At 40.4% G+C, this 27,294-nt stretch overlaps 1 protein-coding gene across 3 annotated transcripts in view; it reads right to left on the bottom strand.

Annotated features, from left to right (window-relative positions):
- Nucleotides 1-253: 253 nt before the first annotated feature.
- The window catches only part of LOC144495566 (tyrosine-protein phosphatase non-receptor type 2-like), a 73,260-nt gene continuing 46,219 nt past the window's right edge, over nt 254-27,294 (bottom strand). The window contains exons 7-10 of one of the 3 annotated variants that reach the window (XM_078215681.1): nt 25,738-25,899; nt 21,426-21,634; nt 15,877-15,978; nt 254-546 (exon numbers count right to left, since the gene is read on the bottom strand). In XM_078215681.1, coding sequence (XP_078071807.1) covers nt 531-546; nt 15,877-15,978; nt 21,426-21,634; nt 25,738-25,899 — 489 coding nt within the window. In that variant the 3' untranslated portion in view covers nt 254-530. Of the gene's footprint in view, nt 547-13,728; nt 14,177-14,415; nt 15,979-21,425; nt 21,635-25,737; nt 25,900-27,294 lie in introns of those variants that run through there. The other 2 variants (XM_078215682.1, XR_013498286.1) reach the window with 2 other exon arrangements.

A 27,294-nucleotide genomic window follows, 5' to 3' on the forward strand; every position in this document is an offset into this window, starting at 1 on the left:
CCTTAAAATCCACCTCTTTGACCAAGTGGCCACCTGCCCCAATATCTCATTGGTGTCAAATTCTGCCTAATAACAGCTCTGTGAAGCACCACCGGCCTTTTTGTGTTAAAGTAACTGTACAAATAAAAGCTGTTCTTGAAACTTAAATCACGCCAGTGTTGTAAAATACCAGCTTCCCCTATAAAACACAGCAGCAATTTTATTTCAATTCAGACCATTTAATGCCACACAAAGATATAAAAATACAACACAATGAAATGACTAAAGTACAAAGCTTTATTTTTTTTGCAACACAGAGTATAAGCATTATAAAACATGTGACAATACATGAAATCCACTCCCTCTGCAGAAGGTCCCGTGGGGTCAGGTGTGTGTTTTATCTCCTGCATCTAGTAGTTTACGCTGTAAACAGTTACATGTGAGGTCTCCTACATAGCAGAACTCACTGTCCTCGTAGGGTTTTTGTTTCTGTTTTCCACGGCTGATAAAAATAGGTGCAGAATGTGGCATCTGTTCTGTGGAGCTAGCAGTCAGACAGTCTTTAGCCTATGACATACAATACAGAACATAAAAGGTTTATTCAGTGCAACAGTTCCACTGCTTCCATACATTAATAAGTACTTCACAGGTATTGCAATTATGAACAAGGGACTTTGCTTTTGTAATTAAGAACTCCATGAATAAAATTTATGGTCACTGGGGATTAACAATGATTAAGTTTTAAATTTGTTAGGATATTCACTCAGATCACAATAGCTGGTTTGTGGAACTTCAGTTTCCAGGTAAGTTAAAACTACTGCTTGTTAATTGCCAATGTATGGATCTAAATTTGTATGAAACTCAGATTCACTCTAATTTCAGGCTAACTAATTCCACCATGTGTAGAGTGAATCAGTCCGATAATGGAATCTTAGCAAACATAGAACCATTTCAGTGCTTCCTTTCATTTTGGCTGCAACACTTGGCCAATGTAATTAATGCATTACATCCTATAATGCAATTTTTAGAATATTGAAACATATTTAAAACTGAGCATATTTTAATAAAAAGAAGTGGAACACTACAAGGGTTTAAAATAATTTTAATACCTTAAATGGAAACAACCTGTGACTGATATTTGCAAACTGTTACAAATGAGATTTGCTCTCAATATAAGCATTTAGAATACAAAATTGGAAGCAAATATTAAACAGTAAATTGTGTACGAGGACGTAAATTTCCAGGCAGTTACTTTGTTTTACATTGAAGACAATCTAAAATATTTGCATAAACAATTTGCATAAGCAGACTTGTCAACCAATCAGCAACCTTTGTTCAGGCAGTATAATTTGTTAATTTGTTGTTGCCCCTCCCCTACCACCTTGAAATTTGGTATTCTTGTATCTGCCCTGAGTGCAAGTCAAAAAACTTCAACAGCATGTCTCTTTTTTCAGCAATGCACATTGAAACTAATACAGCAATGTTCTGCAATGCATCATTGAGAACGTGAAAATTCATTTAAAAATTGTTTAATTTCACCTTCATGAAAAATTATATCGCAATGACATGACAAACCATATATAAAGATTTGTCCTCCAAAAACATAATGAAGAATAAAACCACTAACAATGAGAATTAGGATGCCCTTTGCAATATTCTGTTCAAATATATCTCTTAAAGTTTTTGATTTTTCAGCTGTTTCCTCTTAAGAGTGAAGTTGAAGAGAACTGTTTTTAATGTGCTCTTAAGGAGTGTAATTAATTATCTGGATTTTAAAAATATATTCTATACCCTGATAATTTTCAGGGTTAAAACGGGAATCAAAATCTATATTATTATTAAAATTCCTGCAACCTGCCTGTCCATAGACATCATTTCATATATTGAGTCACGCTCTGCATCAACATTTAACATCTAAACTACTTAGTTCAACATTTATAAATGAAATCCATTTGTGAACACAATGATAGCAAAACGCTTTCTCAACTTTTCTCCCTTACATTTGTTGGCAAAGCAAAAAACATAATATTTTTAAAAATAAAATTACCTGCCATTTTTGTAACTGCCAAAAATTCAAAATTTTATCAACATTGAAGCTATCCATTCAATGTTTTTAATTTTTTTTTTAAACTTGAGGACCTTGATCTCTCCCAAAAGCCTGGCCTGGAACTTGATACTTGTGCACAGACTGGTGGCTTTGTTAGCCAAAGCTCTGAGCATGAACCATGCACACAATTCCGAAAGATGTTTCAGTAACATTTATACCAGTCAATATTGTGAGAATTGAGATGGAGCAATTACATCAAAACACAAGTATTGAGGAGGTCAAATTTCAAAAGCTTTATTCAGAAAGAGAGGGAATGCACAGACAAATCAAAACATAGGAATTAGGAGCAGAAGTAGGCAAATCCAGCCCTTCATGCCTGCTCCGCCGTGGACAACATCATTGGTTCCAAAGTGCTTTGGGACGGCCTAAGTTTGTGAAATGCATTACACAAATGAAAGTCTTTTTTCTCTTTCTGCTGCTTATAATTGCATTAAAAGCCTAAGTCTGGTAAAATGTGAGTGCACGTGTGACAGAGAATGAAATAAATAAACATGTATCACTGATTAGTGATTGCTTTAACTGGCTGTATAATTTTAAATTTTCTGTTGTCTTTTGAGAGCTATTCAGCCAAGAGAAAGGGATCGATTTGCACTCATACGTTCATGAGCTTACTAATCTTGGGGTGGCACAGTGGTTAGCACTGTTGCCTCACAGCACCAGGGACCCAGGTTCGATTCCCGGCTTGGGTCACTGTCTGTGTGGAGTTTGCACATTCTCCCCGTGTCTGCGTGGGTTTCCTCTGGGTGCTCTGGTTTCCTCCCATAGTCCAATGATGTGCAGGTAGATGGATTTGCCATGCTAAATTGCTCTTTAGTGTCAGGGCGACTAGCTAGGGTAAATGCTTGGGGTTATGGGGATAGGGCCTGGTTGGGATTGTGGTCGGTGCAGACTTGATGGGCCAAATGGCCTCCTTCTGCACTATAGGATTCTATGATTCTTAACTTATAACACTGATCCCAATTTTAATTCTAATTTTAACACATTAGTTGAACTTTAAAGAAAACAAAATCTTTAATGATTTAGATGTAGCTCATTCATGCTTAATATGATATAAACATTACAACTGTGGACACATGAGAAAAGGTGGGTGGGGGGAAAGAGGGGTGATGTGGGGGGAAAGGTGGTAGAGAGGCTGAAAGAAAGAGGAAAATTACTTTGGTTTACATAGTGCCTTCCACTATCAAACTATCAAGTGCTTCACAGCTGATTCATTGTTGTCTCAATTTTAATCATTTGTTTTTGAGGGAAAACCCAGCACCAATTGGCATGCAGCCAAGTTCCCTAATAAGAACAAGATGAAAGTGGTGTCGTTACAGTGGAGTGTTGAGGGCGGTGCACTTTCAGAAAATATGTTAAACTGAGGCCCCATCTGTTGTCTCAAGTGAGGGTCCTGTGGCATTATTTTGAAGAAGAGTAGGGGAGTTATCCTTGCTGTCAATATTTATTCCCAATCAGAATCTTATTATTACACTGCCGCGTGCAAATTGACTGCCAGATTACAACAGCAAGTACACTTCAAAACTACTTAATTGGTTGTAAGGCAGTTTGAGATATCAGCTGGTTGTGCAAGGCACTTTATAAATGGAAGTCACTCCTTTCTTTGTCAGCAGAAGAGTTCCAAGATGCCCCAGGCCTGCTGGCACTGACGATCAGTTCAAAGGCCATTATTCAGTGCAAGACACACTTCAATGAGCCTCAAGGTGCAGCAAGGATGAGAGCAGCTCTTTTATAGTTCCATTTCTCTCAACAACATTGAGCAATCAACCCCATGCACCATGTCATTCACAAACAATCACAAGGACACAATACACCCTTTAGCATTCAAAACACATACCTTTGTACATACATACTAACAGTAATTTGGAGCAGGAGTATAAAGGAGAGACTAAATCGGTTAGGATTATATTCACTGGAATTTAGAAAAGTGAGACGGGATCTCATAGAAGCTTATAAAATTCTAAAGGGTTAGACCGGGTAATTTCAGAAAGAATGTTCCCGATGACGGAGGGAGTCCAGAACTAGGGGTCATAGTTTGAGGATAAGGGGTAAACCTTTTAAAACTGAGGAGAGGAGAAATTTCTTCACCCAGAGAGTGGTGAATGTGTAGAATTCACTACCACAGGAAGTAGTTGAGGCCAAAACATTGTCTGCTTTCAAGAAGAAATTAGATTTAGCTCTTAGGGCTAAAGGGATCAAGGGATATGGGAGAAATGGGGGTGGGGAAATCAGGATATTGAATTCGATGATCAGCCATAATCAAAATGAATGGTGGAGTAGGCCCAAAGGGTCGAATGGCCTACTCCTGCTTCTAGTTTCTATGTTTCTAGACCACTCGGCCCCTTGAGCCTGCTGCGCCATTCAAGATCAAGGCTGTTGTGAATATAACCTCAACTCCCACTTACCCACAATAACCTTTCACTCCCTTGCTTATTAAGAATCTATCTCGGTCTGTCTTAAAAATTTTCAAAGACTCTGCGTCCACCACCTTTTGAGGAAGGGAGTTCCAGAGAGTCTCAACCTTCAGAGAAACATTTTCTCCTAATCGGTCTTACATGAACGACCCCTCAGTTTCAAACAGTGACCCCCTAGTTCTAGATTCTCCTGCAAGAGAAAACATCCTTTTCACACGTTCACCCTGTCAAGACCCCTCTGGAACAGCAACACCTATTGACAAGGCAGCAACTGCAAAACACTTCACTTTCACTTCATAAATAAAAACAAGAAGTGTTGAAAATAAACAGCAAGTCCAATGTGGCTCTTCTTCAGTTCCCAAGAAAAGTTATTTTTGTCTCGAAATGTTAGCCGTCTCTGTGAACAGTTGCTGCCAGACCTACGGGGTGGAATTTTCCCGTCCCGCCTGCCACAGGAATTGTAGCGGGTGGGACACAGACCATGCAAAGGTCCGTTGATCTCGGGCAGGATTTCCGACTTTGGGGCGAGTGCGGCCGGAAAATCCTATCTACTGAGTTTTTCCCACATTCCGTTTTTATTTCAGATCTCCTGTATCTGCTTTCATCAATCCTCTTGCATCATACCCAGCCGCCTGCTTTCTATTCAACACAAGCCCATCCTGCTTGCATTTCGTTTCTTCTCAGTCTGAGTATATTACGTGCTGAAGTTCCATACAGACGCACGTTCCTTTTTCAGTGGCCAGACATTAACTCTCACTCCCTCTTCCTTCAGAAGTAAACAGTGCACAGCACAAAGCAGAGCAGTAACACTGGGATACAGCAACCTGCAACATGGTCCATCACAAATGAAACTCTGAAAACCAGTCGCGCTTTCGGAGCAATGCACTTTGGAGATATCAATCAATCAATTTTCTGTCTGCTACTTGTTCCACATTAACAACCTCAAATAAAAAATTACACATTTATCCAAAATGGTAACTTCTGCATTGTGCCATCATCCGATTCCATAGAACCATAGAAAACCATAGAAAATTACAGCTCAGAAACAGGCCTTTTGGCCCTTCTTGTCTGTGCCGAACCATTTTATGCCTAGTCCCACTGACCTGCACTTGGACCATATACCTCCACACCCCTCTCATCCATGAACCCGTCCAAGTTTTTCTTAAATTCCTGGAACTTCAAACTGTAACATGCTGCACATTTACACTATGCTAAATCCTCCTTCATTTACATTTAAGTCTTCCTTGTCAGATGATAGCATTTGCTGTGCCATCTCCAGATGCGATCTCTGGATTGCCAAATTATGCAATAATGTAGGACACTTTTGCTGGGACATTTTATATAGAGAAACCACCAGGAACTTCAGCTGTGTTCAATGATACTGCCCATAGTTCTACCCTATCCAAGATTGATTTTAGCATTGTTAAAGCTTCACATCAAAAATCAATTTTCTTTTTTTTAAGCGTCTCTAAACAGAGTGCAGTATATTGTTATTGCCAATCTTCAGTACTGCCCTATGTTTTAAACTGAGAGATTCCATGCAACTTTATGTTGCAAAGATCAAGCTTGGAATTAAACTGGTAGCCAATATACTTAAATATCTCCTCAGGTCAGTCACTCGCCCACCAGCTGATCAGTGCAGCTGCTTAACAAAGTGTTCACTTCATCTCTTAACTAGATGCTGAAGTGAGATAGGTTGTGAAAGAAAGAGACTAGAAAATGAGTATTGCTGCCCAAGTTTTTGGTCTTTCAGGACAGACATAAGAATGTCAAATTTCAAAGGGCTCAACAATTCATTCTTTATGAGAAAAGGGTTTTTCTCCCTTTCTCATGAAGTATAAATAATTGCTCTCTGTGAATGTTGGCATTCTTGCGTCTGCCCTGATGAGTGCTGGACAAAAAGCTTCGATAGAATGTCTATTTTTCAGCGGTTCTCAAGCTCTGCACTCCCAAGTGTTTGTCTAAAAAGTACAAATACAATTATCTTCAATCAGGAACAGACAGAATGCTCCGTTATTTCCTGCTGATGCAGCACAGTTTGATGGCAGCAAGTTCATGAATACGACAGCATTCCAAAACTAATGAAACTAAAGCATTGTTCACATTGAACCTAAGCAAAGGATGTACCTCAATTCAAACTCAATATCTTTCTTGTTCTAGAGTAGAATGCAGAAATATAAAAAGGATGTTCCACAAACTCTTTGAAAGCTATGAAACATACGCACAAATACTTGAAAATTGCAACATTTTATCTGGCCTTCATAACTTTACAGATGGGTGGTTACAATCCAGTCCAGAAATTGCAGTGCTGTCACCTAAAACCTAGGCTACCATCAGCAAAGGTAATGCAAGATGGATTCTAAACAACCCATTTTGCAAACAGTTGGACTTACCACGTATGTATATGTGCAACATTTGCATTATTACAGAATATTAATTATGGCAGAACAGGAAATAAATTAGTGCAATATATCCAAATGAGAGAAACTGGAAAGATTGCCAATGAATATAACAAAGATGACAAAATGAAACACTGTGAAAATACGTCATGGAAACAAGGTGCCAAAACTAGGGTTGCACTTGCAACTAAAAAGGGCAACAGTTTAAAAAAAATACAAAATTCTAAATAGATTATGACCAGTTAATTTGTTAGTTTCTTTGCATGCTCCTCTCAAGAAGCTAAGTCTCTTGTTTTTATGCTCAGAACCTGTATTTGCTCATCAGATAAACTGAATTGACTAAACACAGATCTTTGCTGAGTGACGAATGACTTCAACTGGCCTGTACACTATTTTTATGTGGCTTTGAAGGGCAAGTTTACAGTCGAGAGGCATACAAACAGCTCAACTCTCTCGGTTGTGGCCAAACAAACAGTACATCTCCTTAACCAATCGGACTGAAGAGTTGTTAATGAGTAGCACAGCAACTGTAGGTAGAATGGCGAATACAGTATTAGAATTCAAGTAGAGAAAGTGAAATAGACAGAGGGAAAGGAAGATTGAATGAAGTGAGAGATGAGAAAGAAAACAAAAGTTTAAAATTTTCAACAATAATTAAAAGCAGGAGGAATGAGACTTCACGGTGCTTGTAGAGCATTGATTCCCAACCTTTTATGTGTCATGGCACAGCTCAATACTACAAAAATATTTTGAGGCACACTCCCTGTTTTCTCTGTCTTTTTCCCGTACTGGTAACTTTGTTTTTAACTTCTCTTTGTCCTCTCGCCTGTTTTTTTTAACCTCCCTGTCTCTCTTGCTCCTCCCAGGGTTTTCGTGCCCTTTTTGAGTTTTCACTCTTTGTACAGACTATTGAAAAGTTTATTTATTAGTCACTAGTAGGCTTCCATTCACACTGCAATGAAGTTACTGTGAAAATCCCCTAGTCGCCACACTCCGGCATCGGTTCGGGTACACTGAGGGAGAATTTAGCATGGCCAATGCACCCAACCAGCACGTCTTTCAGACTGTGGGAGGAAACCGGAGCACCCGGAGGGAATCCACGTAGACACGGGGAGAATGTGCAAACTCCACACAGACAGTGACCCAAGCCGGGAATTGAACCCGGGTCCCTGGCACTGTGAGACAGCAGTGCTAACCACTGTGCCCTTCATGTCCCATTGTTCATGCACATGGACCTGACCAACATAAAATCTAAACCGCGCATGTGCAGCTCTTTCCCAGCTGCCGCATGTGCGAGAGGCCCAAGATTTGTTGGGTCTTGGAGATGCCGACCACAGAGCTGAAGACAAAGGTTAGTTTTAGTTCAATAACATGAATTTTGAATCATTTTCTCAGCACACTTGGGGGGGGGGGGGTGGAATGTGCTAAAGCACACTAGTTGGGAACGTCTGCTATAGAGGTTGCCTGCCAGTAATTAAGCACCACTCCGTTTAAAGAATACTTGGACTGGAATGGACAAGTCCTAACATTCTGTGGCAAGTTTAACTCAGATCTACAATGTAAATACAAGGACTTCACGCTGTTCAAAACACTTGAATACAGACCCAGATGGCTTGATGCCAATTTTGAATAGTTTAAGGTGGAGTGGCGCATTTCACACAGCAATTTCCGGATGATCATATTTAGCTGCACATCTCCACTCTGCAGCGATGCCCACATCCCAGGAATGGATTTTTTAAAAGATGCTCTCCGCATAGTACCATTACTCGTTCATAATCACTGCTTCAGTTAAAGGCTCCTTACCTTCAAATTAAATGTTCAAGATGCACAGGGGCTGCAATAGGCTTTCAAGCCGTAATACTACATATTAACCTGCAAAGTGGTTTGAAGTATGCATCATCTAGATTGGTAGCTTTACAGATTGTAACCCAAAGCATTCTAGGCAAGGTTAGTGAGAACTGTTTGTGAAGACACGGGGAGAACATGCAAACTCCACACAGACAGTGACCCAAGCCGGGAATTGAAGTCGGATCCCTGGCGCTGTGTGGCAGCAGTGCTAACCACTGTGCCCTCTATGCCCCATTGTTCATGCGCATGGACCTGACCAACATAAAAAAATCTAAATCAAACACGTACGCTGTTTCCCAGCTGGCGCATGTGCGGGAGGCCCAAGATTCGAACCATAGCGGTGAAGAAATCATTAGTATTTCAACACAGAAAATGTTGCCCCCAAATTTTAAAAGTGAAGAGCACTTCTTAACTGATAGGCTTGAATTTACACTTTGTGAGAAAATGTTCAACATGATCTAACTTTATTCAACCACAAGTGTGGATCATAATTCTGCGAATATACTATTTTCAGGGGCTCATTTAAAAATGGTTCCTCCCGCTTTTTTCAATGGATAAGAAAATAACTTACAAATTCTTTTACCTTTAAGCCACTCTACACGTTATAATCTCAAAAGTGCTCAAATCAGTAATAATTGTTAACGCTTTGTTAAATATCCCTTATGAAGGCAAGACTGATTATCAAGTATCTGAACATATGCAAACAATTAAGTGCTCAGAAGCTCAACTTAAGTGCCAAAGTGAGATTCAGTGCCAATATATTGATGGGATATATAGGGACCCCTATTCCGCATGGGTTAAACTCACCAACTATTTTTTCAAAAAACACTGAATAATTTGCACCAATTACGTTTAGCACTGGCAGTGTTCAGGTTCAAGCAGCAACACTGCAGTCGTTACTCACGTGCCTTAAGAGAACGGAAAGATCACAAAGGATTTTAAACAGGGAGGAAGGAATGCATATGCATATGGGCATATCTTGCAGAAGTAGAACTAGAAGCACCGGTTGCCAATATGAGAACATTGATGAGGAATAGTGTGCAGCCTGCAGCACTGTTACCAATGATTTCTAGTTCTGGGGACACAATGGCAAACAGAATAAAAATGCAAGAAATTGAAAGATGGGAAAGCTTCGTAGAAAATTCTCAACCTATTGAAAATACATTTTTAAAAATTACTAATTATTTTCTGTTCTCATCGCAAGGCATTAACATTTAGCCAGATATGGTTCAAAGTCTTGGTACCAAGTAGCCATTCCATTACTTAGGAGCCTCAACAGCAAAGGATTGTATATGTTTAAAATGGGAATGCATCGTTAAACTGTGTCGTGAGGTTTGAACCTCTGTGTCTCTTACATTACTTGCGTGGCATTCTTTGTCGTCATAATATTTCTGAGCACCCCTTCATAATTATTTTCCTTGCCAATCAAAAGGTTTTCCAAATCTGTCTTTCTGGTTTAACATTCTGACTCTAGTCGTCAGCCTCCCAGCTCTTCCCTGTACAGCCACCAGGTTCTGGCTTTCTTAGAACAGGCAGCACTGGTTAAGAAAAAGGTGTAGAACAATCAGACATCAAGGACAGCAAACAACAATATCTCTCGGCATATTAAAGAAATGAATTGTGTCGCTTCACATCAAATCTCACACTGTTTGATATTTTATGTGCAGATGATTTGTAAAAGCCTTAATAAAGCCCTCTGGTCTACATTTTTTAAAAATTGCATCTACCCAATGGCAGCAGTGACACATTTATTTTTAATGGGTTATGGCCAGTGTTTAGACAAAAGCAATGAAAAATTGAATGTTCCAGAGTCACATAGTCCTGTGCAGAGGAGTGTTGGACTTTAGTTACTTGTTCAGCTTAGCCAGTCATTGATTTACCATCGCATACCTCATGTCTGGCTAGTGCACATCTGAAAGAACATAATGGGCCGAATGGCCTCCTCTGGTGCAATAAATCTTCCCACGTTTCTATGACAGAAAAATATTTAATAGTATGCTCTTAAATTAACAGCTAAACTATTCACCAGGCTTTCTGCCCTAATCACACTGAAATAATTAACACTGGAAAGCAGATGCATGCAGATTCTGAGTGCAGTAAGAAGTCTCACAACACCAGGTTAAAGTCCAACAGGTTTATTTGGTAGCACGAGCTTTCGGAACACTGCCCCTTCATCAGGTGAGTGGGCCACTCACCTGATGAAGGGGAATCGCTCCGAAAGCTCGCGCTACCAAATAAACCTGTTGGACTTTAACCTGGTGTTATGAGACTTCTTACTGTGCCCACCCCAGTCCAACGCTGGCAACTCCATGTCAGGTTCTGAGTGAGGACACAACCAATCTTGGGTATAATCCGTTATCATCAGCCTGCTGACTTTTGTGTGGGCTAACAGTGATAAACGGTACTGAACAATGGCTTGACAAAGTGCATCTCAAGTCAGAGGTTTCAAGGAAACGCATGAAAGATTTGGGAAACAGCAGTTAAAACAGGCTGTAGTGAATCACTGAAGCTTTGGTAAAACATGAAGAGTTCAACAAAATTAAAAAGAGGAATACTCAGCAGGTCAGACAGCACCTGAGCTTTCAACTCCTCTTTCTCTTCCTTTACCTTCCACCCAATTTAACGTGGCTGGAACACAGAGTTGACGTGCCAAACCTCAAATTCTCCAAAAATGAGCCAAATGCTTATAAAGCAGGTTTCAAGAATCACCACCTGCTTCTTTTCCTTCCTCAGTCACATTCTCATCTTTCCCATTCACCTGCAGGGGCGGCACGGTGGCACAATGGTCAGCATTGCAGCCTCACAGCGCCAAGGACCCAGGTTCAATTCCGGCCTTGGCTCACTGTCTGTGAGGAGTTTGCACGCTTTCCCTGTGTCTGCTTTGGTTTCCTCCGGGTGCTCTGATTTCCTCCTACACTCCATAGATGTGTGGGTTCGGTTTATTGGCCATGCTAAATTGCCCCTTAGTGTCAGGGGGATGAGCAGGGTAAATATGTGGGCTTACAGGGATAGAGCCTGAGTAGGATTGTTGTCAGTGCAGGCTCGATGGGCCGAATGGCCTCCTTCTGCACTGTAGGGATTGTGTGTGTAATTATTAGAAAATGTTATACGTCAATGCAAAAAATGGCCAAAGCTTCCCTAGAGGGAGCATGATTTCATCTTCCCATCATAAATCATGAAGGAAAACTGCCTAAATAAAAAAATGTGTGCCTTTAACTGCAACCTAATCATAAATACCAGTAAAATTCAGATAATTTTCCCGGAACTGCAATTATTTTAATGCTCTCAGATTATGATTTCATTGATGTGCTATACAGTATTACAATAGGAATAGTTTAGGCTTTGCCCAATAGAATGCTTGCTGAATGCATAGATTTTGCTACAACAAATTGCACCAAGGAATGATGATGATGCTACATCAATATTCCTGCAGTTTTTCATGTACCAATCTTCTAACCATAACCAAACATCAGGGAATGGTCTAACAGCAGCTTCAACCATGGGGAAGGTGCAAGGATATAATATGTCTCACATCCAGCACTTTTAGGGAAAGCAAAGATTACATTGAAACATAGAAACTGGAAGAAGAGTAGGCCATTTGGCCCTTCAAGCCTGCTCCACCATTCATTTTGATCATGACTGATCATCGAATTCAATATCCTAATCCCCCCCCACCCGACACCTCCATATCCCATGATCCCTTTAGCACCAAGAGCTATATCTAATTTTCTTCTTGAAATCAGACAACATTTTGGCCTCACTACTTATATATTTTGTTTCATTACAACTATAGGGTTCATATGATTACAATGCTTTGGACTGTCTGTAAATTTAGGTTAAAATGAAGAGGGGGTCTAAGTGACTATTCCAAATTCAGCCCGACAACAAGATTGGCTTGGTCACGAGAAAGGGTTGGCTGAGCAAGGTGTGAAATGAACAGAGCTGGGAACAATGGGCAAAGGGCAGCTGTGGCAACAAAAAATAAACTTGCCGGTTCCAAGCTCCAAGCCTGTGTGCCAGAAGGAAAAAGTGGAGAAGGAAAAGAACAGTAGTTGGTGTGGCCAGCAGGGAGAAGAGGTGCAGGTTCTTTTTGAGCTACCAAAGCCAGATAATGGAGGGAAATGGTCTCTGACCGAAGAGACGCATTCTGCAGCCCAATCTAATGAATCAGTGAGATTTGTCCTGGCATGGCCAGACGGGAAGAAGAAAGATTGGGAGTGGGCTCTACTGCTGGTAATGGTTTCGGGAAACTCCAAAAACTGAGGGAAGAGCTTGGAGGCGGTCACTCGAAATGAAGCAGGAAAACGTGAACACATTGGAAGTTGGTAGTGGCTATGGATGGTTTGCTATAAGGATTGCAATTCTGTGGAGAGTACCAAGTGTGATGAGTATAAAAGAAGAACTTTCTGTTGTTTAAGTTGCCTACAAAAATAGTGTGTAGCTAATAGTGCTTTTAATCATTTGTTAATATGAACATATGTATTATTACATATTATGCATTGCTACAGTGAAAATCTTAAAAAGTGAAATCTTGTGTCATCCTTTTCTGCTATTAACTGAAAGTTTTAATTTCTTTTCAAGGGGGGGGATCATAACAATTTCAAGTTTTTTTGCCCTCCAAAAACAGCCGTTACCTGATAATTGTTTTCAATAATCAATGTCAGTGTTTATAGAAAATCCACCCTTTTAACACTTTGTTAATGGATTAGTCAACTGATTCCGAAAAATATACCATGTTAACTCAGTTTGAGCCCAAATGTGTCACACTTTACAAGTTCTTGCTCAACAGGGCTTGGTACTTTAATATGAAAGCTGGACATAAAAAGTTATTAAAATAATGAGGAATATGATGGGCATGGTGTATCTGCATAAGGTATCTGCCAGTTGAACTCTCAATGTTTTTCAATTTTACAGAACTACAATATACCAGCCCTTAAATGTATGGCAGCTGAAAGAAAAACGTTAACAACTCTGACACAATTTTCAGATGCAATTGCTTTTATGGTACTAAAAAATGCCTAGAACATAGAAAATTCCTCATATATTGGACTACAACATTAGTCCTACATGAGAAGAAAAGCAGAATGAGAAACATAACTATCAAATGTTCACAGTTTGCATACTAGAGAGTTAATGAGAGGGAACAGCAAAACAAGTGCACATCCAGTCTGTGAAAATAAGCATTGTCTGCATACGTGCCACCTGTCAGATGCAGGAATTGGGTGGAGGGGTAAAACATTCTCTTCTTCTTCGATACAAAAGTATAACAACAGCACTGGATATCCTTAATGCATTACATATTGCTTATGGTTGTCAGTAATAACTCAAGTATAAATTATTGGTACAATCAATTTTTAAGCCTAGCGGTGCATTTTTATCAAAGCTTACAACTTGTATTATCCGCCCCCCACCGTGGGACTGAAAAAACATAACTGGTCCAAGAACTGGAATTTTCTCTTTTTTCAACAAAAAATGCTCTGAACATCACGGAACACATCAATAATAATAAATAAATTTTAATGTGCAATACCAGATTTTGACTATGAAAGAATGCTAATGCATTGGCATGGGTCATTGATCACAACTTGTGGCAATGAGTACGGTTGGAGTACATTTTAACACAGGTCGGCACAATTTACATTCTCAGGTCCTGGACCAGTAAGTTTACAACAACTGCTCATTTTATAATACGATGCATCATCTCTAATACAAATATACAATATAACGAAATGTTCCTCAAGACTAAATTTTATTCAACTGGTCTTACTGGAATGTAAATCTACATTTTTTTTTAAGTGTGATCTGTTGTGTTCATGTCAACAGGTTGCCCCTTCCTTGGCCAATACATAAATTTGTTCCACTGTTTCATCTCAAAATAGTCACATCATTAACCAGCACGAGCAAGAAACACTTCTCAACTCTTTAACCCACAGAAGCATCTTTGGATGTCCTGCCAGCAGTTATACAACAGTGCCTTTACAAATGTGGTCAGATTTTCACTAAAAAAAAGAAAAACCAAGACATAGCATGTCTAAGAAATCAAAATGTTGAGTAAATAATTAAAAATAAGTTACTGTGAAATTTTCAATACTCAAATTGGAAAACATATTTCATACAATCATGGAAGTCAAGGACAGTGCATTTTCTTTTGGGAAACCTCCATGGGTTAAGGAGTTAACTAGTATTTTATACAGACATAATGATCCAGTAAATAATCCAAACACTTCAGTCAATGTTTGATCTTTGAAAAGGAAATTAAAAATTGTATTTCCAGGAATCTCCCAATGCCTTTCCTAAGTGACTAACTGCACTCTATACGCACAGCAGTATAAACAAAGACAAAAGGAAAAATATACCATCCAAAATAATTTTAATAATTATTTAATAATAATTTTAAGGCTGAGATTTTTCTAATCTGTAGAATTGCTTTAAGTACAGAACAATTCTACTGACTGGAAAGAAGAAAAACAGTATAAGAAAATGCAGAACAGCAGCAGCAGGTCAAAGTAATAAGGAAGAGGCCCGGTAGCAAGGCAGTTGATGGGGTTTTCTTTCTCTTGCTTGCTGGTTTAACTTTCATGGGAATGGATACTTAAACCTGCCTATCAAAAATTAATGTACTTTATCAGATGCCCAGGTTGTTCGGTACAGGTGTGTCCCACCATGGAGCAAAACTGAAAAAGAAACAACTTCCTCCTGGAAAACATCAGCAAGAAACAGGAGAAAGACCGCTTTTAATGGAAGCACAATTTTTAACTAAATGTTTATTGCAGCACAGGTCTGATAACATATTTACAACAGGATTTTTCTTCTACTCGGTGGTTTTAATTATCCAAATACCTGACAATATAAGAACCTGAGAATCTGTGTTGCAAACTGTTGAGTTCCACTCAACAGTACCTTTAGCGCATCCTCCTCTGACCTGTCAATCCTCAAACATCTTGCTCTTGTGCAAGGGAGAGATATGATTCCTCAGTACCTTACACCTCAGACGTAATACGTCTCTGAACACCGTTAAATGCATAGTTATACAATTTATCATTGAAAGTACATAGAGCAGCAAACAATAGCTCCAACTGCAAGAGTAGCAACTGCAGCAATGTTAATGAGAACAGGTCTCCAATATAACCACCTTTTTCGTTTCACCTCAGTTTCACTTAGCTTCTGTTTCATTCTATGCACCTTCTGCGCTGTACTTGCTATCCTATCCTCACGACGTCGTTTTCGAAGGTTACTGAAAAGCAAACAAGAAAATGATTTATCAACAGCCAATAACATGCCAAATAAAAAATTTCTGAAAGAATCCATTTAGTGCAGGTTTTCTTACACTGGGGCATTAACCCAGACCTCTGACTGAGGCCCTTAAAGCAGTCACAATAGGTATAGTTGCATTGAACAGACACCAAATTCCCTGCATTAACAGCAGAGTGGATTCCAAAGAGTAAATTATCAAGAAATTGGCCGTATTATGCTCCCTGGTCACAGGGTCACTGTCTGCGTGCAGTTTGCACATTCTCCCCATGGCTGCATGGGTTTCCTCCGGGTGTTCCGGTTTCCTCCCACAGACCAAAGATGTGCGGGTCAGGTGCATTGGCCATGCTAAATTGCCCCTTAGTGTCAGGGAGACTAGCTAGGGTAAATGCATGGGGTTATGGGGATAGGGTCTGGTGGGACTGTGGTCGGTGCAGACACAATGGGCAGAATGGCCTCCTTTTGCACTGTAGGATTCCATGATTCAGTTCAGAGCAGAATCTATGGAAGCTTGAGAACAAGTCCCCCACAGCTGAAGCAAGCCCTGAAAGGAGTGGAAAGAAAATTGAAGAGGTACTAAAACAAAATAAATGCATAGTTCCATTGTACAAAATTTGTGTTTGTTCAGTAAAATCATAGAACACAATAATTTTTAATGTTGTCTACAAATCTCCTATGAAGTGAACATTTCCATTAGAAATACTGGGCCCTATTTTACTATTTTGATTCTAAGTGCTGGGCGGACTTGAAACTGGGAGTGTTTCAGATCAAACTTTTAGACCCGTTCTCAGGTGCCCACATATGCACTCTGCCTGAAAAAATATCAGCAATTCCAAATCGTGCTGCAGAAGCCCATGGGCGGGGCTTAAAATGCTCAAAATCCTGCAGCTCCGATTGGTGCCTCCAACTGCGCATGTGCAGGAAAGAAAAATGATAGAATGCAGCTTCCCTGCCACATCTCTCCCGGGCTGGCTAATGACACCCCCGGCCCCCACAGACATTGCCCCACCCCCACAACATTACTGCCCTCCTTATCCCCCCCGCCACCCAGACCGGGCCCCTCCTGCCTTCCCCCCCACTGATCTCAGGCAGAGTGGCAGCGGATACCCCCCTTTCGCCCCCGATCTCAGAGAGCAGAGAGCGGTCAGACGCTAGGCACCTACCTCCTCATTAACTGGAGCGCCCAAATCGGACTTTTGTGGAGCATGTCTGTTTTGTGCCGATTCTGGATGGGCGAACGAGGTGGTAAAGGGGGAAGTGCCGGTAAGGTTGGACGTGCAGCCCATTAAGTCAATTTAAATGCACGCAAATGCATTTAAATGGCCATCACGCCCGTTTCGGGCACGGTCTCGATCGCTGCCATTTTCGGTCCTTGGTAAAGAGGAAACCAGCACAGAGGCGGGCGTGGATCGTGCCATTGCCTCATGCCCGACCGTACCAAGTTTTCGCGCCTGAAAACGGGCGCAACACGATAGTAAAGTCAGGTCCTCTAACATGAAAATTGCTTCTCTTTAAAAAGTGACTCAACAGGCCCTGGTCTTAGAATTAATTAAAAAGAAATCTCATGAAACTTCTAAGATGACCTGCCAGAAGTGTGGCTGCTGACATCTCCACGTGCAAACAGCAATTACTATAATTCTTTTGGTTTTAGGGGAGGCGCTAAAATTCACTTAGGTACATGCTTTGCTATCAGAACTTAGGAAACTGCATAGCACCACCTTTGGCAAGTGAAGTTCCCCTACACAAACATGGAAGTTATCATTTTAAACCAGCACATTAGTTCGTTCACCAGAATATATAACTATGACAGCAATTAACACAATAAAGTAACTTAAATAAATTCCTGGTCAGAAAGAAATTGAAGAATAAGTTGTGAAATAGCTCTGCATGCAGATGTTGTACTTCTTGCAGAGAGTCAGGAAGACCCAGATTGTCCTTCATTTACCAAACACAAATATGTTCCTGACGCTGGAGGCAAAAATATAGATTATTTACATATTCAGCCAGCCTTGGCTCAGTGCAGCCCTAATTAAGACAATTAAGACAAAGCACGTTTGCTTTGGGTCACTCATTACTCTGTATGTTGATCCATAAACAGTCAGTCCATGCACAAGCTTGTACCTTCCAGTGACCTCTACTGGGAGACGCATTATATTACCAATTTGTTAACAACCGTTCACTGAATAACAATCAAGCATGACAAGCCCAGGTGCATTGAAGCCAATTATAGTGCTTTGTTGGCCTAATATTTAAAAACTCCTGCAGACTCAATCAAATTTAATCATAGAATCCCTACAGTGCAGGAGGAAGCCATTCAGCCCATCTAGCCTGCACCGACTCTCCGACAGAGCACCTTACCCAGGTCCAATCCCCATAACCCCACGTATTTACCTCACTAATTCCCCCCTAACCTACACATCTTTGGACGCTAAGGGACAATTTAGCATGGTCAGTCCACCTAACCCGCACATCTTTGGAATATTTTGTGCTATACCACTTTTTTTTTTACCCACAAGCCTATTTGGGGGTATATTCAGGTTATTGGAGGGACTTCAAAAATCGTCAATGTCATTTTCTTAGGCAGAGAAGGTAAAAAGATTAGACTGCCAATGTGCTAAACAAATTACAGTGGATTGATCACTAAAAATATGCAACTTCTTCTCACATGTACCAAACTAAGGCATGGTGCAGCAACAGCTTAATTTGACACACAGTCTTAAGAGTATTCTGGGGCGACACAATGACACAGTGGTTAGCACTGTTGCCTCACGGGGTGCTAGGGACCTGGGTTCGATTCCCGGCTTGGGTCACTGTCTGTGTGGAGTTTGCACGTTCTCCCCACGTCTGCATGGGTTTCTTTCGGGTCCTCCAGTTTCCTCCCACAGTCCAAAGATGTACAGGTTAGGTGAATTGGCCACGCCAAATTCTCCCTCAGTGTACCTGAGCAGGCACCGGAGTGTGGTGACTAGGGGATTTTCACAGTAACTTCATTGCAGTGTTAACGTAAGACTACTTGTGACTAATAAACTTTAACTTTTATTTAAACTTGTAACAAAAAAAAGTTCTGATCCTGATTTGTTGAGAATGATGCTTCAATACCAAATATTGTATTTTGAAAGCATCAATAAGCAGCAACATAGAGTTTCAGTAAGATTGAAGACTGACTGTTTAAGGGAACAAGCATCAAGATGCAACCCGGGGCGGCACGTAGCACAGTGGTTAGCACTGCTGCTTCACAGCTCCAGGGACCTGGGTTCGAATCCCGGCTCGGGTCGCTGTCTGTGTGGAGTTTGTACATTCTCCCTGTGTCTGCTTGGGTTTCCTCCGGGTGCTCCGGTTTCCTCCCACGGTTCAAAGATGTGCGGGCTAGGTTGATTGGCCATTCTAAATTGCCCCTTAGTGTCCCGAGATGCATTGGTTAGAGGGGTTAGTGGGTAAATATGTAGGGATATGTGGATAGGGCCTGGGTGGAATTGTGGTTGGTGCAGACTCGATGGGCCGAATGGCCTCTTTCTGCTCTGTAGGATTTTATGATTCTATAACCCAATTGCTGACGAATCATGAACTGCCTATGCAGGTGGTCTCAGCAGCTGTAGTGAAACGTTGTGTATTAAGTCTTCATGTCTAGGTGGTAGTGTGCTGCCTTCTTGAAGCGCATGTATTGTAGGAACACCCTTGCAGTCCATGTATTGTAGGAACACACACAATGTAAAGGTAAAGTCGCCATAGTCCCAGATGACCATAGACCCAGATGACCTCTTCTCTTTGAGGGGGAGAGCTGACTGGTCAGGCGAGGGGTAAGATTGAGAAGGTGGACCTTCATGAATAACCTCAGCCGGTTACAGGAATTGAACCCGTGCTGTTTCCATTGCTCTGAATCCTGAACCAACCATATAGTCACCTGAGCTAACCGGCCCCTGGTGACAATGTAGTGTCCTCCTCACAACTTGCTTTTCTACCTATCTTCGTACTGTCAGCAATTTGGCTACAACACACTTGGTTCCTTCATCCAAATCATTAATACTGATCATGAATATTTGAAACCCCAGCACTAATCCCTGTGGTAGTCCATTAGTTTGCCAACCTGAAAATGACCTGATTATCGTGACTCTGTTTCCTGCAATCCTCAATCCATGATGATATATCACCCTAAAAACCATGAGCTTTTATTTATGTAGTAACCTTTTATGAGGCGCCTTATTAAATGCTTTTTGGAAAACCAAGTGCACCATATCCACAGGTTCACCTTTATCCACTCTGCTTGTTGCTTCCTCAAAGAACACAAAGAATTTGTCAAACATGATTTCCCTTTCGCAAAACCAAGTTGACCCTCTGCCTGATTGCATAATTTTATAAATGGCCTACTACTACTTCCTTAATAATGGCATTTAGCCATTTAGGGAGGCACAGTAGCACAGTGATTAGCACTGCTGCCTCTCAGCACCAGGGACCCGGGTTCAATTCTGGCCTTGGGTGACCGTCTGCATGGAGTTTGCACATTCTCTCATGTATGGGTTTTTTCCTGGGTGCTCCGGTTTCCTCCTACAGTCCAAAGGAGTGCAGGTTAGGTGGACTGGCCGTGCTAAATTGCCCTTCCGTGTCCCAAGATGATAGATATAGCCATGGTAAATCATAGAATCCTACAGTGTAGAAGGAGGCCATTCAGCCCTTCGGGTCTGCACTGACCATAAGCCCACACAAGCCCTATCCCCAGAACCCCATGCATTTACCCTAGCTAGTCCCCCTGACACTAAGGGGCAATTTAGCATGGCCAATGTACCTAACCCGCACATCTTTGGACTGTGAGAGGAAACCGGAGCACCCGAAGGAAACCCACGCAGACACGGGAAGAATGTGCAAACTCCACACAGACAGTGACCCAAGCTGGGAATTGAACCTGGGTCCCTGGCGCTGTAAGGCAGCAGTGTTAACCACTGTGCCACATGTGTGGCGTTCTGGGGATAGGGTGGGGGTAAGATACTCTGTCAGAGAGTCAGTGCAGACTTGATGGGCCGAAGGGCCTCCTTCTGCATTGTAGGGATTCTAATAGCATTTAATAGTATTTTTCCAATTTGGTATTTGTTCCAAAATGTTAGATTAACTGGCTTATAGTTTCCTTTTTCTTGAATAGTAATATTACATTTGGAGCTTTCAAATCTGTTTGGTCCTTTCCAAAATGCAGGGAATTTTGGAAGATTGCAATCAATGCATCCAACCACCCACTTATTTTAACATTCTAGAATGCAGGTCATCAGGCCCTGGGGACCTGTCAGCTTTTAGTCTCATTAGTTTTCGTAGTGACAGTGATTGTTTTTAAGTTCCTCCCTCCCTTTTGTCTCTTGATTTTCTTTTATTTTTCAGGATAAAATGAGAGAGAAGAAATAGGGTAACAGATTTCACTTTTTTAAAAAAACATATCATTTTACATACTTTGCTTTGTTCTCGGTGTTTTCTTGTACTTTGCCGCAACTTTCTTCCATGGCGGTGTTATTTTCTGCTTCTGTTGTTTCATCCACTGGCAATTCAGGATCCCTGTTCTCATTACACCGTGGAAGAGTGCGTTTTGGAGGTTGGGGAGGTGGAGAAGGATGGTCTGTTACAGGATCCTGGTCTTCCTTTGAAAGCTCTTTCCATTTTTTCTGTTAACATACAGAAAACCAATTAAAAACTTGTTCTGTTTTTACAATTACAACACTAAACAAAAGCAACATCATCATTTTTGAAAAATAAACAGGAAAAGGCATCAAGTGTTTCTTTTGAATAAATTATCTTGCCAATCTTCCCAACCATGACAGAAACACTGCACATTTTTCACAAAATTAACTATCCAATAGGTCACATATTCACACTACAGATACAATGAAGCTGGTTCTTTGGCTTATTGGCTTGATCCTTCCTCAATACCAGCCCTACTGCTTTCCTGTTGGAGAATTAGTTTTGCTTAAAGTTTCCACTATATTGCCAAATACCTCATTCACTTGACCCACCCCAAGAGAGAATACTTTGTAACAAAGCATCATATATTTGAATTAATTTGGTTCAGAAGTTCTATAAATTACTGTCCCATTGCAATTTTAAATATAGCACTCTAAAGATAAGAGGAACAATCTCAAAGATGTGTCTTGGGTGACAAAAACTAGATATATAATTGGCCAGAAATGGTCTCTACAAGCTGTCCTTTATGACTTGGTTTTACAATGTTGCATCAAGTAGACCGGAGTTCCAGAAGTTCTTGTTGGATAATGATCTTTCACACTAAAGACAAGGATACAAAAACAAAGGGAGAAATTATGCCAAATTTTCCTAATATAGATTAAATACGTGAGTAATGCCCATGATATAGTAGATGCATATCTGGAAGGTGTATGTTCAATGATAATGAGCTTCTCTAGCTTCAGGAGCTGTTTCCCTCAGGCTGTCAAGTTAGGTAGCACACTTGCCTATAAGTGATATCTTTTCTCTTGTACAAATATAGAGTAGTTAAAAGAGTCCTATATGGATGATCAGCTTTCTTGTCAATTTTGTCATGCATAGTAATACCATTCTGTAGCATCGCACTTCCTTCTCGGGACCTACACAGGTCAACAACAGCGTCTCACCATCATTAATTTATACACACAACATAGCAATTTCTTCAAAGTGCTTCCAACCACCTGTATATACTTTGTCACGTAGAAGGGAGTCTGTCATATGGATCACAGAGTGGGAAGGCAGCAAATAAATTGAGGAGGAGTTTTAAAGGCTGTACAGAAGAGGTACAAATAACGCTTTTAATTAAAGTAAGTTGAAAAAGAATGTAGCATCAGCTGGGCCAAATAAACTGGAAATAAAAGAACTCCATAGAGCAATCACTGCAGGGAGAGGTTGTTCTTTAGGGAAGAAAAACTGACTAGAATCAGTAGCAACTATACAAGTTATTGTTCTGCGTTAAAGATTTGTTTTCTGGTGTAAACGTATGAAGCATACATGCATGGATGAAGATTGGTGATGTTAAAGGGCAGATGTATAGTACTCTTAGAATTAGCAATGAACACAATTACAACCTATCACCCAGTAACATATGACATACTAAAAGAGCAGATAAAACTAGGGCAAATGGAGTTTAAACTGGAAAATGAAAGGCCATCCCTTCGGGATCCAAGACAAGTCAGAATTCATTAAAGCTGAGAGATTAAGAATTGTGCAGGAGCAAATGGATTTAGGTGTTCATTTGAGCAAAACATTAAAAGCTGCTGCACTGGAATAAAATGTAATCAAAAAGGTTAATGGCGCATTGGCCTTTATCTCAAGGAGCTTGGAATTCAAAAGTGAGGGAGAAGTCTTGGTTAAACTCCATCTGAATAGAAAAATATACTGTAAGGATATATTGTCTTGGTGGGAATACAGTCCAGAATGTAAAGAGTTAAATTACGAAGACTGACTGCATGAACTTGGTCTATATTTCCTTGAGTTTAGAAGATTGGGGTTTTGGGGTCCTTTGAATAAAATAATTTGATAAGATAAATACAGAAAAACAATTTCATCTGGTGGGTGAATGTAGAAAAAAAAGGACAATCTTAAAATGAGAGTCAAATCATTTACAAGTGAAATCAGGAATTCTACTCAAAATAGGCTGTGGATAGTGGGTTGACAAAATTTTCATGACTGGGGTTGATAATTTTCTTGGAAAGAGGCATCCGGAGAAACGAACTAAAGTCAAGAAACAGAGCTGAGATACAGATCAGCCATGATCTAATTAAATGAAAGACCAGATTCAATGAATGTATTTATTTGGCTGTTTAACTTTATTTAGAGTGAAGGAACAGAGAGTGACTTTAAAAGGATCCTTGAAAGTTTGTTCAAAAGGGCAGATTTTAAGAAGGATTTCCATAGTGCTGAGAGAAGTGGAAAAGCAGAGGGATTCAGGGCAAGAGCACCAGAGAGCATGGCCAATATGAGTTAATGACGTGAAGAAACATGAAAAAAACACTTTGAATTGTATTTGGAAGCAGAACAAGCAAAATTAAAAATTCACTTGCCTGCGAAATAATGACAGCTACATAAGATTTAAGATTGGAGGCGCCAAGGCTCTGGCAATGTTTGCGATCTCAAAGTATTTATTGCTGATATTTTCAATCTCACAATATAATGCAGGATATAAGATATCAAGTAAATTTCCCAACAACAGAAATTGATCCAATAACAATGAGAAGTCACGCAATTCTTTGCAAACTAATTACAAAAAATAAGTAGGAAGATCCATTTATAACTTCTGTCTTTTCAAGTTGGTTCCAGAGCCGTGCAAACACAAACGGACCAAAAGCGAGTGAGGGGATTTCCCAACTTATATATATATTATTTACATATAATATAATATATATATTATATATGTATAATTAGGTAGAGATACAAGTATTTAGAATATCAAAGCCACATCATAAATCTAGCCAGGCAAATTCAGAAGACCATCAGTCCATTAGGAACTGAATGCTTTATTAGTTTTGCTGGTGATAGAACTACCAATACTGAGATTCTACTGTCATTTTTTAAAATATGCAGACTAAATTCTAATAATAGCCCACATCTTGGGTTTGCAAAAGTGGTTTTAATATATTTTAATTTTAATGCTTCATTTAATATTTGAAAGACTTGTAAAATTTGCATCTGTTAATCAGCAATGAAAGAAAATTATTTCATAAAGTTCTATTCTAATAAGATATTCTAATGTCTCTCCTGCATTCCAGAGACAAAGACACATTTTTGTCTGATGACATTCATATAACACCTTTAATGTAGGTTCAAGATACTTCAGAAAAGTTTTATCAACAAAATCTGACACTGGGCCAGAAAAAGAGGTATTGGGGAGATGACTAAAAGCTCAGTCAAAGCAATGACATTTTAACATCTTAAAGGAGAGGGAAGCAGAGTCATGGAGAAGTTTATAGAGGGAATTTCAGAGCTTAGGGCCCAGGCAACTAAAGATACTGCTGCCAATATGTACCTGAAGAGAATGGGGCATCAGCATGGTATCTGCAGGATGTGCAAAAAGTACTGGAGGAGGATTACAGGGTCGGAGAAGAATGAAGTGATAAGGAGAAGCATTGAAACTAGAAGCAGGAGTAGGCTATTCGGTCTTTCGAGCCTCCTCCGTCATTCATTATGACCATGGCTGATCATCAAAAATCAATATTCTGATCCCCCCCCGTCCCCCTCATATCCTTTGATCCCTTTAGCCCCAAGAACTATATCTAATTTCTTCTTGAAATCAGACAACGTTTTGGCCTGATAGGGAGGGAAAAGACCATGGAAGGATATGAAAACCAGGCTGATGTTTAGTTTCAATTTGTATAGGCCAAGATTTCAATAAATCTTGTTGTTTAGTTTGAATCTACATGCACAAATCACATATTTTCTTTTTTGTTTAAAACCCACAACCCCCAACATAGTTAGGACATTACAGTGGTGAGCTGCCTTCTTGAATCAAGTCTGACAGAATAACACCCTTTTCTGCAAACTAACTCACTGCTACCCAAGTTCTTTGGGATACAAAGCAAAGCTCTAAAACTGTATGGAAATTGTCAACTTAAAAAAGAACATGATTTTTATGTTTCATGAGAAGCACAAGAGTTTATTCTTCCTGCTGCTGCTGTTCCTCCTCTTGCACCCTTCACACTACATTTCTCCTAAAAGATTAAATCCTATTCTGGAACAATGGGCTGCGGTCCACATATTCACAGATTAGAAATAATGATTACATTTTTACCTGTACAGATGAGTCTCCCCTGATATATTTGGCTCCTTCTATAACCGCCATGTACGAAAATCTCAATTGATCTGGAGTCTGTATGAGTCCCATCCGATACTTCCTCATTTCTAGTAATACTTGTCTGATGTCCACAGAGGAGGGATTTTTGTGCTTCTCCATCTATAAGAAAAACATCCTACTCAGCAGACAATTTAGTCCCTGCACATAACATTTGTTTTTATTTGTTCACAGATGTGAGCATCACTGGCATGGCCAGCATTCATTGCTCATCCCTAATTGCTCTTGGGAAGGTAGCGGTGAACAGGCTCCTCAAGTCTCTGCAGTCCATGTGGTGTAGGTACACCCAGACTGCTGTTTGGGAGTGAGTTCCAGGATTTTTACCTAGTGACAGTGAAGGAATAGCAAAATAGTTCCGAGTCAGGATGGTGTATAACTTAGTCAGAGATTCATAGAGTTTTGCAGCACAGAAAGAGGTTCTTTGGCCCTCTGTGTCTGTGCCGGTCATGAAGCACCCATCTATTCTAAGATAAAATCAAAATACTGCGGATGCTGGAACCTGAAACAGCTCTGATGAAGGGTCATTCTGACTCGAAACATTGGCTCTATTGTTTCTCCATAGATGCTGCCAGACCTGCTGAGATTTTCCAGCATTTTCAGTTTTTGTATCTTATCCTAATCGCATTTTTCAGCACTTGGCCCATAGCCTTCTTTGCTATGGCGTTTCAAGTGCTCATCTAAATGCTTCTTAAATGTTGAGGGTTCCCGCTTCTATCACCCTTTCAGGCAGTGAGTTCCAGATTCCCACCACCCTCTCGGTGAAAATGTTTTTTCTCAAATCCCCTCTAAATCTTCTGCCCCTTATCTTAAATCTATGCCCTCTGGTTATTGACCCCTCTACTGGGGGTCACAGTGGTTAGCACTGATGCCTCAGAGTGCCAGGGACCCAGGTTCAATTCCGGTCTTGGTCACTGTCTGTGTGGAGTTTGCACTTTCTCCCCGTATCTACATGGGTCTCCTCCAGGTGCTCCGGTTTCCTCCCACAGTTCAAAGATGTGCAGGTTAGGTTGATTGGCCATACTAAATTGACCCTAGTGTCAGGGGGATTAGCAGGGTAAATGTGTGGGGTGACAAATAGGGCCTGGGTGGGATTGTGGCCCATACAGAGTCAATGGGCCGAATGGCCCCCTTCTGCACTGTAGGGTTTCTACTAAGGGGAAAAGTTTCTTGCTTAGGTAGGTTTTTTAAAAAAAAATTAATGCTTGGTTATCCCAATGAACACAACTGTTCAGAAACCTTGAGGTTACAAACTATTTAAGTACCATATGCCTCAGAACAGCATTGGTTGAAAAAGGCTCTATCTATATCCTCTGAACCACATTCAGATTTCTGTCATAATTTATGTTGTAACATAAGAACCAGGAGCAGGAGTAGGCAGTTCAGCCCCTCCAGGCTGCTCTGCCATTTAATACAATCATGGCTGATCTCATTTCAGCCTCATCTCCATTTCCCTGCCAACTCCCCATGACCCTTCATCCCTCTACTAATTAAAAACCT

This window comes from Mustelus asterias, chromosome 7, assembly GCF_964213995.1.
Source record: "Mustelus asterias chromosome 7, sMusAst1.hap1.1, whole genome shotgun sequence".
NCBI lineage: Eukaryota > Metazoa > Chordata > Chondrichthyes > Carcharhiniformes > Triakidae > Mustelus > Mustelus asterias.